Here is a 15,458-nt window from a genome sequence, read left to right as displayed (position 1 = left end):
GCTAGATAAACTTTTCCCATGGGGGGTTGAGAATTTTTGCTTCCTGGTCCCTATCCTCCTCTGATATCAAACAGATTAGTAGGCTTGTAAATACCCATGTAGACACACAATTACACTTGTCTGGTTTGCAAAAACATGTCTGTATGTATAAGCTGAGAAATAAAGGGAGCTTCTCCTTCCTGTTGCAAATATTCGCGTGGGATTTATTATGCGAATTTCGCAAGTTAAACAAGGTCGCCAAATTAAATACCGCTATTTTAATACATAACGTACATATACGTACATATTCATAATGTAAACGCGAATACCGCTAAATACGAGGTCTGTTAGAAAACTATCCGACCTTTTTATTTTTTGCAAAAACTGTATGGATTTGACTCATGAGCGCTTGCATCAGCCAAGCTGGAACCTTTGTGCGCATGCGTGAGTTTTTTCACACCTGTCGGTTGCGTCATTCGCAACCGACAGGCAGGTATAAAGTTTGCATTAATGTTATCTTGGTTCTTCCTGGGTGGTTCTTATGGCAACTGATCCAATCCCAAGCAAGGACTATTTGTATATAAAAATGTATTTCCTAAAATGATACATTTTGGGTTTCAAACGAAATTTATGTAGCTTTTACCCCTTGAAATCTTCAAAAAGCTTCTGCTTCGGGGGACTTCGCCCCCCTGAGGCCCCCAAGAGGGCGTTGCCCCTCGACCCCACCAGGGGCCCTGCGGCCCACTGGACCCCCAACTCAAGGATTTGGACCCCCAACTCAAGGATTTGGACCCCCCCCTTTCACATTCCTATATACGGCCCTGTATCATGTGGTCCAATGAAACCAAAACAGAACTTTTTGGTAAAAACTCAACTTGTCGTGTTTGGAGGAAGAAGAATGCTGAGTTGCATTCCAAGAACACTGTATCTAAATCAAATCAAATCAATTTTATTTATATAGCGCCAAATCACAACAAACAGTTTCCCCAAGGCGCTTTATATTGGTCTACTGTGAAGCATGGGGGTGGAAACATCATGCTTTGGGCTGTTTTTCTGCAAAGGGGACAGGACGACTGATCTGTGTTCAGGGAAGAATGAACAGGGCCATGTATCGTGAGATTTTAAGCCAAAACCTCCTTCCATCAGTAAGAGCATTGAAGATGCAACGTGGCTAGGTCTTCCAGCATGACAATGATCCCAAACACACCGCTCAGGCAACAAGGAGTGGCTCTGTAAAAAGCATTTTAAAGTCCTGGAGTGGCCTAGCCAGTCTCCAGACCTCAATCCCATAGAAAATGTATTGAGGGAGTTGAAAGTCCCTGTTGCCCAGTGACAGCCCCAAAACCTCACTGCTCTAGAGGAGATTTGCATGGAGGAATGGGCCAAAATACCAGTTACAGTGTTCAAACCTGGTGAAGACTTACAGGAAACGTTTGACCTCTGTCATTGCCAACAAAGATTGTTACAAAGTATTGAGTTGAACTTTTATTATTGACAAAATACTTATTTTCCACCATAATATATACATGCTTGCTGATGATTACACAAAACTTGTATAAACTTTGATTAAAGAATCATCATTTTTAGAATTGAGCATTTGTCCCAGTGAGATCTGAGTGCCTGAGAATAGAAGGGGAGTAAGTGTCAAAGTACTAAAGAAAGAAAGGAAATAAATCAATCAGCTAATCACTGCAGACAAAGATTAGGATGGGTGAGGTTACATTATCTGGAGCACAAAAATAAGGAAATGAGAGAATCAACTGAGTTATTACTTGAATAAGTAATAAGCTGTCTATGTGCGGTCCACAGAACGTGCGAGTGGTAAGATGGCCGCTAGTTTGCTTCAGCGGTTTGTATGGATTGCGTGGGCCAATGAGCTATTCAGTGTTATACAGAGATCAGTGACAGAAACTGACAGTGTGATTCTAATACACCAACCCAAATATGTGTGTGCGACGGCTAAAATACTTCAGTTTCAGTAGAGCTAAATCAATGGAGTTCACAGTTTATCTAAGCACTTAACTTTACTTTTGCATTTTGACATTTTACTTTTACAGTCATCCAGTTCGAGATATATATATATACATGCATGACTGAGCTGACATAACATGAGAAAGTTTGTTTTTAAAAAATTTTTAGTTAGGGATTCTTCACTGCTGACAATTTGTCATTTTGGGTTTTACCTTTAGCAGTGTTTTATCCTGAAATACTGCAAGAGGATCTCAGGTTTGCTCATACCAACCTTAACATGTACGAGGTCTATTAGAAAAGTATCCGACCTTATTATTTTTTTCAAAAACCATATGGATTTGAATCACATCAGACATGCTTGAACCCTCGTGGGCATGCGAGAGTTTTTTCACGCCTGTCGGTTACGTCATTCGCCTGTGGGCAGTCTTTGAGTGAGGAGTGGCCCACCCTCTCGTCGATTTTTTCATTGTTTAGGAATGGCTCAGAGACTGCTGCTTTGTTTGATCAAATTTTTTTCAAAACTGTAAGGCACAACTGAGTGGACAACATTCGATAAATTCAGCTGGTTTTCGGTAAAAATTTTAACGGCTGATGAGAGATTTTGGTCTGGTAGTGTCGCTTTAAGGATGGCCCATGGCGCCCTCGCTTCGAGGCGGCAGCATCTCGCCGTTTCAAGTTGAAAACTTCCACATTGCAGGCTCTGTTGATCCAGGAAGTCGTCAGAGAACAGAGAACTTTCAGAAGAAGTCGGCATGAGGAGTTTATTCGGACATTCCATTGTTAACGGACATTTTGCAATGAAAGAACGTGCGGGCAGAGTCGCATGTCGGGCCGGACCCAACCGCGGGGGGTCGCGACAGGAAAAACACCTCCGTTGGAAACCTTAACGGGCAAGTTGGAACATGCCCAAGCTGTTAAACAATTTCTCAGTTACTCACTTGTTGAAAGCCATCAAAAGCCACCTGAATTTTACAAATGGTTTTCAACACAGAGGTGTTTTTCCTGTCGCGGCGCACACAGATATGCTGAGTCGTCACGGAAACGACTCGGCGAATTTGCGCGCACGTCTTTCATTAAAAAATGTCCTTTAACAGTGGAATGTCCGCATAAAGTCCTCATGCCGGCCTCTTTTGAATCTTCTCTGTTCTCTCACGACGTCCTGGGTGAATTAAGCCTTAAATTAGGATGTTTTCAGGTTGAAACAGGCCGATGACGGCGCCTGGAGGCACTGCACGACGTCCTGCTCTGTGGGAAGTCCTTACAGCGACAGAAACACCCCATAATCTCTCATCAGCCATTAAACCTTTCACCGAAAACCAGCTTAATTTCTCGAATAGTGTCCACTCGGATATTCCTCACAGGTCCAGAAAAAATGTTGATAAAGCAACGCGCGCCGTCTGGAGCAGCGTGTGAAACAAAGGAATTCAGCCGAGAGGGCGGGACCACATCTCACTCAAGGCCTGCCCACAGGGAAATGACGTCACCGACACGCATGAAAAAACTCACGCATGCGCACGAGGGTTCATGCATGATTGGTGTAATCGCATGTCATTCAAATCCATATAGTTAAAAAAAAAAATAATAAAAGGGTTGGTTTATTATCTAATAGACCTCGTATTTATGCACAGCAATAAATGAAAAGAGGCTCCAACAACTGCCACAATGACATGCACACGGTGACAGCTACCATAAACATGTAAGTTATGCTGAGTATTATGGGTGGTCGAGTGCTGAGACACATAATGGAAAGGAGTGACAACAAAGAGCTTAAAAGAAGTAGGAAAAAAAAATAAACGCTAGCTGGGTGGGTGGGCCCTTACTTGAGGCGAGCCGCCAGGAGAGAAGCCTTGATTGGAGACTGGGGAGGTTGGAGACTGAGTGGCTGGTGAGCCAGTCTGATTGCGATACTGTTGGAGGGAAGATTATTAGCTCGTACTAATCTTCATGCTGAGATAAGATGTGGGTCATTATTTATGATGAAAGCTTTAAACACTGTCATGTGATGGAAAGATGACATGTGCTGTCACTAATGTAGTTACATACCAAACTTCCACTGACTGAAAGTGGTTTAGAGCCAGAGGTAGTCAACTGTATATTTCTGATGTATTCCCACTGAAGCTGTTTTAAACTAGTCTCAGTTAATTAATATTTCAACAAAAAACATGCTACATATCAAAAGGCTTTAAACAAAACAAAAACTGTAAAATGCTGGGTGTCAAACATTCCAGGGAATTTATTTTGAAGGCTTAATGGACATGCAATCATGTTGCATCACACCACTGATAACAGCAACTTTGGAAAATGGACCCAATTTCCTGGCCGTTGTTTTGGTAATGCTGTATTTTTCCTTATTTGGGGTATCTACAAAATGATAAAGTTCAATACAGAGTAAGCATAAAAAGGACGCAAATGCATTCACTTGGATATATTTTGAAAGAAGAGCACTTCATGTAGTGCACGTTGGGAAAAAATTAAACAAGCATAAAAAGGTCTCAGCAATTTGAGATCACTGGCTCATTTTCTGTACCTTACCGAGCTGATGCTGATGCTGGCACTGGTCTGGCTCTGGCTGTCCGGGGAGGGACTGGACGCAGTGGCCGTAGAGGTTCCGGTGGAGGCTGGAGTTGGCACTGTGATGAGCTGGATACCTTGTGACAAGGCCTGCTGTTGCTTCTGGAGGTCACTGAGGAGCTGAGCCTGGGCCTGAGCCGTCAGCTGGTTGAACAGGGGGTACTGGGCCAGCTGCTGCTCAAGCGTCAGCGGTTCTGTTGGCAGAGCCTGAACACAGACATAATGCAGCAGACGTTTACATACATTCATTGACGTGTAGTGTTCATGATAAAAAAAAAGAGCTCATTCTGCCTGCATAGCTCCAGAAATTCAGAAATTTATTTTTTTTTTTACAGTTGAAAGCCTTCAGAGTGAGAGAATGAGAGACGCTACACACTGTGGAAAAAAAAAGCAGCAAAGCAATTTTAATCAACGTTCATCTTCGCCACAAAGCGTCAGTGAAACAGTAGAGTGAAAAACTGATTCAGAAAGTTTTTCATCCAGGATATCATCATTAAAAGAGCAGATTTACTCCTTTACCTCTGACAGAATTCTTTTTTCGTTTTCTTTTTATTATTGTTGTTTATGCACCAATGACCCCAGATCAAATTACTTGTATGTGAGAACTTACTTTGCAATAAATGTGATTCTGATTTGACAATCAAAAGAAGAATTCTTCTTTTAAAAACTTGATAGCTGTGAAGGTATGCGATGCCCACATGTTACTTTTAGCTTTAGAACAGTGCCTTAGGTAGATACAAGACAGAACACAAACAGAAGCAGACATAGAATGACACACAGACAACAGTCTTGCCGTACCAACCAACCAGGCCTGCTTTACAACATGTCCTAAATAAAACTTGTACGATATCATAAAAAAAGAACGCTTTGCTGCAGCCATTTTCCTAACTCTGTGATGATCACAGACCAACATGACCCCCCCGCCCCAATGAAATCCACAGATTTGCAGAATTTTCACAGCCCTGTTTCTGACCTATGCATAAGATCAAATGACATGAAATAAAATGATGAAATATGACATTTGTGTCATGAAAATTCAGTAAGGTATATGTCATATATTATATCCAATTCTAAGGTGGAACTATGCTAGTATATAAAGGTATATCTAAATATCTAAAGAGGAAGAGTAAAATAGAGTAGAAAAGAGTACAATAGAGCCACTTAGGTGCCTGGTCTTGACAACCAGGGATGGTAGGTTGAAAAGCTTTTTTATCCCATGGGTACTCTCTCCCTACCCACGCACGTGGCTCAAGTATATATAATATAATAAATAATAAGACATAAGAAAAATAAGACATCACAGGAGAAGACTGCGGTATAGGTAATTTAGTATGAAGACTAGTAGTAAAATTAAATATAGTAGTAGTTTAACTTAAATTGGCTCATGTTGTGACAAATCTTGAATTACTTATTATATTCCACTTTGCATAGGCACACTGATACATGAGGAGGGCCCATCATATGGAGACAATAGCCCATTAGTTCAGGTATTGGAGGGCCATTAGCCCACATCACATCACCTTTTTGAAATATGAATCACTGATTTATGATACTGTAATTTTTTCCCCACATTTCAACTCTCATGTAGACTATTCTTGAGGATTAAATGGACTGCATTTATATAGCGCATTTCCATCTGCATCAGACGCTCAACGCGCTTTACAAATAATGCCTCACATTCACCCTGATGTGAGGGTGCTGCCATACAAGGTACTCACTACACACTTGGAGCAACTAAGGAATTAAGGACCTTGCCTGAGGGCCCTTAGTGATTTTCCGGTCAGGTTGGGATTTCAACTGAGGATACTCTGCTCTCAAGCCCAATGCTTTAACCACTAGACCATCACCTCCCCAGAATTAAAAGTTTGCTGCTCTTTGAAAGGATGTACGTGCATTTTGATTGCACAAAATTATTTTTAAAATTATGATGATAATATTAAATATTATATGATTTTACCTGTAAAATATGAGTTTACGGGTGTAAAATCATATTGGTCTCCTGTCCAAATGAATGAAAAAATCAGTTCACTGTTGAGTCCAAAATTAAACCGTATGGTCACAACCAGAAATGCTAGCCTATGGCAAAAAGTGCACCATTCTACTGTGAAGCATGGTGGCAGAATTCTGATGTTTTGTGGGCATAAGTGTTATAAAGGCACAGCGAAATTTGTCAAAAATTATGCCAAGATGAGTTTAGCATGTTATCAGGAAATATTAGAGGACAATTTGCATTCATCAGCTCAAAAACTGCACATAGGACACACTTAGACTTTCCAACATAGTGATCAGAAGCACAAAGCTAAGTGGACCCTTCAGAGGCTACAACAGAAAAAAATAGTGCCACGGGCACCGTAGCTCACCTGGATGACACAAGACATCACAGCCTCAGCTACAAAAGCCGTTAGAGCAAAACTCCAAAGGTCTTTTCAAGGTCAAAATAACAACAACAAAATCTTCAACACATCTGATGTGTTTTAGAGCTAACTACTAGCTAACCTTGTACCAAATTTCAGCTCTTTATCTTTAAAAACTACTGACCAATGGGTCTAGGTAGCATTTTCAATATGGCTGCCATGGCAGCCATGTTTGACATTGGATTGTAATCCCTCAAACAAACTTTGGTGTCTTCATAGGATGGAACATTTATGTCAAGTTTCAGTTTCACTGGCTCAGCAGTTTCAGAGAAGACATTTACACATGCCAATGCCGACAGACAGGCGACCCACGCCATAAACCCACCGGACCTTTGGTCCAGGTGAGCTAAAAAGTTGCAAAAACCATTAATGCAGCAGATAACTGAAAAAAATGCAGCAGATAACTGAAAAAAATGCTTCAAATGGTGATGCAAGCACCAAATGTGGCACACATACTCCTTAGACATTACTCTTTTAAAAATGCCAGGTACCCACGTGAACTTTCAATAGGCGGCCAAGAAGGGATCAATTGAAATATTATACAGGGGTCAAAATTTAAAAATGCTCCAATCATATTGAAAGGTATTCCATATTATTTGTCTGATCATAAAGATTCCAAAAAGGTATAGTTTGGACTATCTGTGAATGAATGTTCTGGAGTTATAGGGTAAAAACAGCAAGAACAGTGACAAAGGTCAATTTCAGTTTGTACAGGGGTCAAAAGTTAAAGTTGCTCCAATTTTGGTAAAAAGTGGTGCAAATTACTGGTTGAGCTAATAGGATTAATAAATGGAATTGTTTTGACTGTGTTGAGTGCTTGGTTTGCAAAGTAAAGGTTAAACAATATCAGCATCCATTGGATTCTATGACATGTGACATATGCTACCCTGTAACATGATAACTAAGCATGATACATGATGCAAACTATTCCTTTTTAAAACCGTATTCACCCAACTAATAATTTACATCACTTTTTACCAAAATTGGAGCAACTTTAACTTTTGACCCCTGTACAAATTGAAAATGACCTTTGTCACTGTTCTTGCTGTTTTTACCCCATAACATTCATTCACAGATAGTCCAAACTATACCTTTTTGGAATCTTTATTATCAGACAAATAATATGGAATACCTTTCAATATGATTGGAGAATTTTTAAATTTTGACCCCTGTGTAATACTTCAATTGACCCCTTCTTGCCCGCCTATTGAAAGTTCACATGGGTACCCAGCATTTTTAAAAGAGTAATGTCTAAGGAGTATGTGTGCCAAATTTGGTGCTGGCATCACCATTTGAAGGATCCCTCAGTAAATATTCACTTATCTGCTGCACTACATCAGATTTTGGTTTTGGGCTGCTGAGTGCTACCCATGTAGCAAATTTCATCTTAAATGCTGTATAAATGGCTGACAAATGGCCGTATATGCAACTTTCAAGCTCGGAACAACTCAAATAAACTTTGGTGTTCTCATGGGTAGGGACAAGCACACTAAATTTCAGCTCCATTGATTCACTGGTTTCTGAGAACAAGATGTTTAAAGTGACAACTGGAAAAGTGGGTGTGATCACAGTCAAGGGGTCACATCAAGGTTAAAATTTAAAATTTCGCAAAACCTGTCAGATATGTTTTTAGGCTTGCTGACTGCGACCAATGTAGCATCTGAATTGCATCTGAATTCCAATGTTCCATCTGAATTGCTGCATAAATGACTGACAAATGAGATTTTCAAGATGGCCACGACCATATTTGAAATGGGATTGGAACGCCTCGACCAAACGTTGGTGTCTTCATGGGTAGGAACATGCACAATAAGTTTCAGCTTCATTGGTTCAGTGGTTTCTGGGAAGGTGATGTTTAAAATGACAACTGGAGAAGTGGACGTGATAGCGGCTATAAGGTCAAAATTGGAAATTTCACAAAACCTGTCAGATATGTTTTTAGGCTTCCTGATTGCTACCCATGTAGTAAATTTCAGCTCAATTGCTGTTTACACATGTTGCCGCCGCACAGGCAACCCATGGCATGAGCCTGTGAGACCTTCGGTCCAGGTGAACTAGAAAGTGAAGTCCCTGAAAGTGCCGTCACAGACGTTCAGGCAAGCAAACCCTCCTTCTTGACGCCACCTTCAACCTGTGATTTCTTTTTGAAATATCCTTAAAAGTACAAGCGTTCTAAGATCACCCAGCATAGTTTCTGGCTGTTCCATTTTCATTGTTTTTCACTGTTTCCATTTTCAAGTTTTACCAAAAACACAAATTCCCCTGTGCTTGCTGCAAAAACATTGAGTAGCACTTCAGGGTTAAATCTTACCTCATGCTATGGCATGTGGAAATGATTTCTCGTATTCACTGCACCATAGGCAGTCTTTCGTTCATGTCATGACAATGAAAATGTGATTAATCGTGCAGCACCATGTTATATTCAACTATATTTCCACAGATATGTTGTTGGTCCAGACTACACATATTAATCGAAGTGGGTGCAAGCATATTTGTGACCCTGTATGAATGAATGCTGATGCAGAATGCAGAAAACCTGAAACAGATGAAAATTTATGCACCAATTTCTTGGTTCCTTTTATCTTGTAAGCCAATGTCCATGATGAGTGTTATGTAAATTTCTGCCCACATCTGTATGTTCAAAGGTACACCAAATTAAGTTTGTGGGTTATCTAAGGGTAATGTCTTCTCATGAAAAAAAAAAAAAAAAAAAAAAAACACAAGGGGGGGAGGGGGAGAGGCGCAAAATCACTAAGACCGCAGATGATGAATTTTGAATATTAAATTATGCGGTACTCTAGTCAGCTTTAAAAGACTTTATAAAAATAATCTCTCGGTACAGTATTGACAATTAAGTTTATTGATTTGGTATTATTTATTTTGGATTGTGCATTTTTATTTATTTTGCTGTAATGAGAAAATTTCTTTCATTGATTAATCTCAAAGGTCTGTCCTTTGTTTCTTTTGTATTTGTTGTTATGAGTATGTATTATGTGTGTGTATCTCTCTCTCTCTCTCTCTATAAAAGGGGTGAGTGTACATGAGCTTTTCCTTCTGCCTACACCCTTTTGGCCACATGCGCTACTGTAAATCTTTTCGTTTTTTGATAGGAGTTTTGTGTGCTGAATAAATCATTCATTCATTCAATTTTGGGAGCGCACTGTCTGACAACTGTGCAAGACGAGCATCAATACAGCTTGTAGCTACTACATTAGCCAATGGATTCTTAAAGCCAACAATCACCCAGATCTCATGTGAAAGCAGAATGGATGCTTTTTACATTTACTGAAGATGAGCACATGCAATTAGAAGGCTTCAGATGAAGTGTAGTGCGTGGTAGACTTTTTACGTGTTTAAGCAGTTGCAGACCTGTGTGATGTTAATGGGTGAGGACAGTGTGGGTGAGAGCTGCTGTGGAGACTGTTGGAGATGGAGCTCAGTTGTGAGGGTGAGCGGCACCACAGTCGGTTGCCGGCGCTGGGCTGTTACTGTCATTGTGGGTTGAGGGGAGGATACAGCGATACCTGGTCAAAAAACAAACAAGCAAAAAAGTTCTTTCATCCAACACAGAAGAAATTAAGTATCTGACACATTCAATAAGAAGGTTTGCACAACACTTGAAATCATATTTTAAGACAGTACCATACCAATATATTAAATTGCAAATACACCTATGAAATAACACTATGCCATCTAACTGGCCACAGAATACACAGACCTCATCGTCTTACTTTTCAAAATGTGCTTTATGAAACCACTACTTGTGGGTTCCCAATAAATAAGTGTTGAATTATGGGTCATTCCGTATCACCTCAACAAATGGCCCACACCTTTGCATCTCAGATTTTATTCATATTCACACCAAAAGGACCTACATATGTCCTGATAGCAGATGTCAATTATTTTTGTTCTGGCACATATACTTTTTGAGATATGACTATTTTTGTGAACAAAGGTTGGGACAAATTGTGAAAAAAAATTGTGGCTTCTCATTTTAAATAAATTTACAAACATCCATATCGCATTCATTTGTTTAGACTGAACCTTATAATTTGCTCTGTGATTTAATGACATGTATCAGTTTAGAACAGTAACAATGCATAATACACCATAATTTTTGTGTACATATGCCAAGCCATTGAATATGGGCAAATTTTATAAAATTGCCTGTAAAAACCACAGGCATTTTTACCATGGCTGGTGGCAAATAGGTTTACAGGGGCATCACACTACTCAGCCTCCCTGGGTCTACTCCAGGGTGCTGGAAAGGAGGGTTCATCTTCAATTAATATTTGATGGACATTAGCATTTGCTCTCTTCTTTAAAAATGACACACTGTACATTTAATCCAGTAAGACAGGCAGCGTTTCTCTGTCATGTTGACAGTTTAACTTTTTTTCAACATTTTTGAGTGGGATTGTATACTTATTTAAAAAAAAAATAATAATAATATAACCCCTAATTGTCTTGTTTGAACAAGAGCTGAATCTGGACTGATTTGATTCTCAAATCAGATTCAATTTTATTGCCAATTAAGTTCTCACATACAAGTAATTTGATCTGGGGCCGAAAATGAAAAAAAAATAATTATGGAAGAAGTAAAGGAGTAAATCTGCCCTTTTAATGATGAAACCCTGGATGAAAAACTTTGACTTCTGAATCAGTTTTTCACACCTTACTGTTTCACTGAGGCTGTATGGTGAAGATGATTGTTGATTAAAATTGCTTCATTCCTTTTTTACAGCGTGTAATGTTCTCGTTCTCTCTCTCCCTCTCTCTCTCTCTCGTTCTCCCTCTCTCTCCCTCTCTCTGCTGGTAGGGGAGGGGAGAGCGGGCAGTTCAGCACAAAGCCTGGCTGGATTTTAGAAAACTACCTGAGAGCAGAGCTCAGTAGTATAACAGCGCTGTGATAACACTATAATGGCATAACGCCGTTGTTCCATTGTCTGGAGAGAACCCTGTGTATGATCAGGTACCCCGGGAGATACTGTGGGAGGTGTTGCGGGACTATGGAATGAGGGAGTTCCTTCTCAGGGCCATCCAATCTCTGTACTCGCAAAACGAGAGCTGTGTTCAGGTGCCCGGCAGTAAGTCGGACTCGTTTCCATTGGGGGTTGGCCTCTGCCAGGGCTGCGCCTTGTCACCAATCGTGTTTGTGATATTCATGGACAGGATATCAAGGTTTAGTCGGGGGGAGTTCTCAGTTTGGTGGGCTCAGGGTCTAGTCATCATCTCATCATCTTTTTGCAGATGATGTGGTCCTGTTGGCTTCATCAGCCTGTGACCTCCAACACTCACTGAATCGGTTCACAGCCGAGTGTGAAGTGGCTGGGATGAGGATCAGCACCTCTAAATCTGAGGCCATGGTTCTCAGCAGGAAACTGATGGATTGCCTACTCTGGGTAGGGAATACAGCCTTGCCCCAAGTGAAGGAGTTCATGTACCTCAGGGTCTTGTTCATGGGTGAGGGGATAATGGAGTGTGAGATTGGCCAGAGAATCGGCACAGCAGGGGCAGTATTGCATTCACTCTATCGTACTGTTGTGACGAGAAGGGAGCTGAGCCAAAAGCTCTTGATCTACTGATCAATCTTCGTTCCTACTCTCACCTATGGTCATGAGGGTTGGGTCATGGCTTAAAGAACTACAACACAGGTACAAGCGAATGAAACAGGCTTCCTTAGGTGGGTAGCTGGTGTCTTCCTTAGAGATAAGGTGAGAAGCTTGGTCATCTGTGGGGAGCTCTGAGTAGAGCTGCTGCTCTTTCGCGTTGAAAGGAGCCAGCTGAGGTGGTTCAGGCATCTGGTAAGGATGACCCCTGAGCGCCTCCCTAGAGAGGTGTTCCAGGCACGTCCATTTGGGAGGAGACCCTGGACTTGGTGGAAAGATTATGTCTCCACACTGGCCTTGGACTGCCTCAGGATCCCCCAGTCAGAGGTAGTCAATGAGGCCTGGGAAAGGGAAATCTGGGGTCCCCTGCTGGAGCTCTTGCCCCCATGACCTGATTACTGGTAAGAGGTTGAAGATGAGTGATGAGTGAGTATATTCATTGCAATATTTTTACAATTTTGTACACATACCAGATTTCACTGGCATTTTCAGGCTTGGTGTGTGTGTGTATGTGTGTATATATATATATATATATATATATATATGTCTAAGATTATGTGCTTGATATTTTGAACATTAGGGTTAACATAAAATACACGACTCACATATACTGAAACGTATTTTTTTCAATTTTAATACACGTACCCTTTTCCACTGCAATTTTCATTAGGTTTGGATAATATAAGGACGTTCAAACCTATGGATCTACGCAATACGTTAAATAACCTTTCAGAAAATGCTTGTTTAAAAGATTTTATTGTATTCAAACACTGAGTTACACCCCTGTGAAGTTGTGCTAATTTTCACATTTTTTCAACTTTGAGAGGCTATATCTCTCAGGGTACAACTTTCAAAAAGACATGGGGGAGCAAAAAAGCCACCTTAGACAACTATTCATGGATTAAAAAAATCATGGATGAATAAAAATATTTCTCACAATTTTGCCCATATTAAACAGCTTGCCATATGTTAGCATTCGCGAGCGGTTAGCCATCGCTAGCTAGGTCGACCCCTCCCCTCTCCGTCGTTACTTTTTTTAGCCGTTTCTTTTTTACCCATTTAATACTTCTGTTCGTTTTTCAGTCAAATTGCTGTGAATTTTAAGTAATTATTTTACTCCTGTGTAAAATCTTAGGAGCAGCTAGCATTTTCACTAGCGGTTAACTTGCGTTAGCTATTTCGGACACCCGTCATTTTTTCCATGTAATTTTCTTACACTCCTGTTAGTTAATTAACTGTTTAGTGTATTTTACAGCTGCTGCGTTTTTACCTGTTTAATACTTCTGTTAGTTTTTCAGTGTACGAGGGCTGTCAAAAAAGTATAGGTCCTTTTTATTTTTTTCAAAAACTATATGGATTTCATTCATATGTTTTTACGTCAGACATGCTTGAACCCTCGTGCGCATTTGTGAGTTTTTCCACGCCTGTCGGTGACGTCATTCGCCTGTGAGCACTCCTTGTGGGAGGAGTCGTCCAGCCCCTCGTCGGAATTCCTTTGTCTGAGAAGTTGCTGAGAGACTGGCGCTTTGTTTGATCAAAATTTTTTCTAAACCTTTAAGGCACATCGAAGTGGACACGGTTTGAAAAATTAAGCTGGTTTTCGGTGAAAAGTTTAACGGCTGATGAGAGATTTTGAGGTGATACTGTCGCTTTAAGGACTTTCCACAGTGCGAGACGTCGCGCAGCGGTCTCAGGCACCGTCATCAGCCTGTGTCAAGCTGAAAACCTCCACATTTCAGGCTCTATTGATCCAGGACGTCGTGAGAGAACAGAGAAGTTTCAGAAGAAGTCGGTTTCAGCATTTTATCCGGATATTCCACTGTTAAAGGAGATTTTTTTTAATGAAAGACGTGCGGACGGGTCCGCGCGTCGGGACACAGCTGGCGCGGTGTGGAGGCACAGGAAAAACACCTCCGTGTTGATAACCATTTGTAAAATCCAGGCGGCTTTTGATGGCTTTCAGTGGAGTGAGTATATGAGAAATTGTTTAACAGCTGGACATGTTCCAACTTGTCCTTAAGGCTTCCAACAGAGGTGTTTTTCCTGTGGCGGAGCGTCGCAGCGGCTGCGAGCCAACGCTGCAATCCGTCCGCACGTCTTTCATAAAAAAAAATCTCCTTTAACAGTGGAATATCCAGATAAAATGCTGAAACCGACTTCTTCTGAAACTTCTGTTCTCTCACGACGTCCTGGATCAATAGAGCCTGAAATGTGGAGGTTTTCAGCTTGAAACAAGCTGACGACGGCACCTGAGAGCGCTGCGCGACGTCTCGCACCGTGGGAAGTCCTTAAAAAATCTCTCATCAGCCGTTAAAATTTTCACCGAAAACCAGCTTAATTTTTCGAACCGTGTCCACTTCGATGTGTCTCACAGGTTTAGAAAAAACTTTGATCAAACAAAGTGCCAGTCTCTCAGCAACTTCTCAGACAAAGGAATTCCGACGAGGGGCTGGATGACTCCTCCCACAAGGAGTGCTCACAGGCGAATGACGTCACCGACAGGCGTGGAAAAACTCACGCATGCGCACGAGGGTTCAAGCATGTCTGACGTAAAAACATATGAATGAAATCCATATAGTTTTTGAAAAAATAAAAAGGACCTATACTTTATTGACAGACCTCGTAAATGCTATGAATTTTAATTCATTTATTTGCATCCGTGTGAGCCATAGGAGTGGTTAGCTTATCCATTATTGGTTAGCTCGTGTTTGCTTGGCTATATTCTTGAATTTCTTAGTGCACAAAGTACACTACTAATTCTACTTTATACCCTCTGTAAATCCTGCGTGATGTTGGAAGATAGGGTGGCTCTCTTAGAGAGCTGTGTCCGTAAGTTAGAGCAGCTTCTTAGCTCAGTGTTAGCTCAGCTTCTTAGCTCATGTTACGGGCACTCCAGATGAGGTTAGTGTTGGGC

At 40.9% G+C, this 15,458-nt stretch overlaps 1 protein-coding gene across 4 annotated transcripts in view; it reads right to left on the bottom strand.

Annotated features, from left to right (window-relative positions):
* Positions 1–15,458, bottom strand: part of crtc1b (CREB regulated transcription coactivator 1b) — a 61,800-nt gene that overhangs the window by 7,468 nt on the left and 38,874 nt on the right. For 3 of the 4 annotated variants that reach the window (XM_034180052.1, XM_034180053.1, XM_034180055.1), the window contains 3 exons: positions 10,305–10,459; positions 4,483–4,728; positions 3,771–3,857 (listed from right to left, as the gene is read on the bottom strand). In XM_034180052.1, the coding sequence (XP_034035943.1) occupies positions 3,771–3,857; positions 4,483–4,728; positions 10,305–10,459 (488 nt within the window). The remainder of the gene's footprint in view (positions 1–3,770; positions 3,858–4,482; positions 4,729–10,304; positions 10,460–15,458) is intronic. The other variant, XM_034180054.1, reaches the window with a different exon arrangement.

The sequence above is a fragment of the Thalassophryne amazonica genome, chromosome 10 (genome assembly GCF_902500255.1).
Source record: "Thalassophryne amazonica chromosome 10, fThaAma1.1, whole genome shotgun sequence".
Classification (NCBI taxonomy): Eukaryota; Metazoa; Chordata; class Actinopteri; order Batrachoidiformes; family Batrachoididae; genus Thalassophryne; species Thalassophryne amazonica.
Note: the sequence above shows the minus strand (reverse complement) of the source record. Positions and strands in the feature narration are given on the sequence as shown.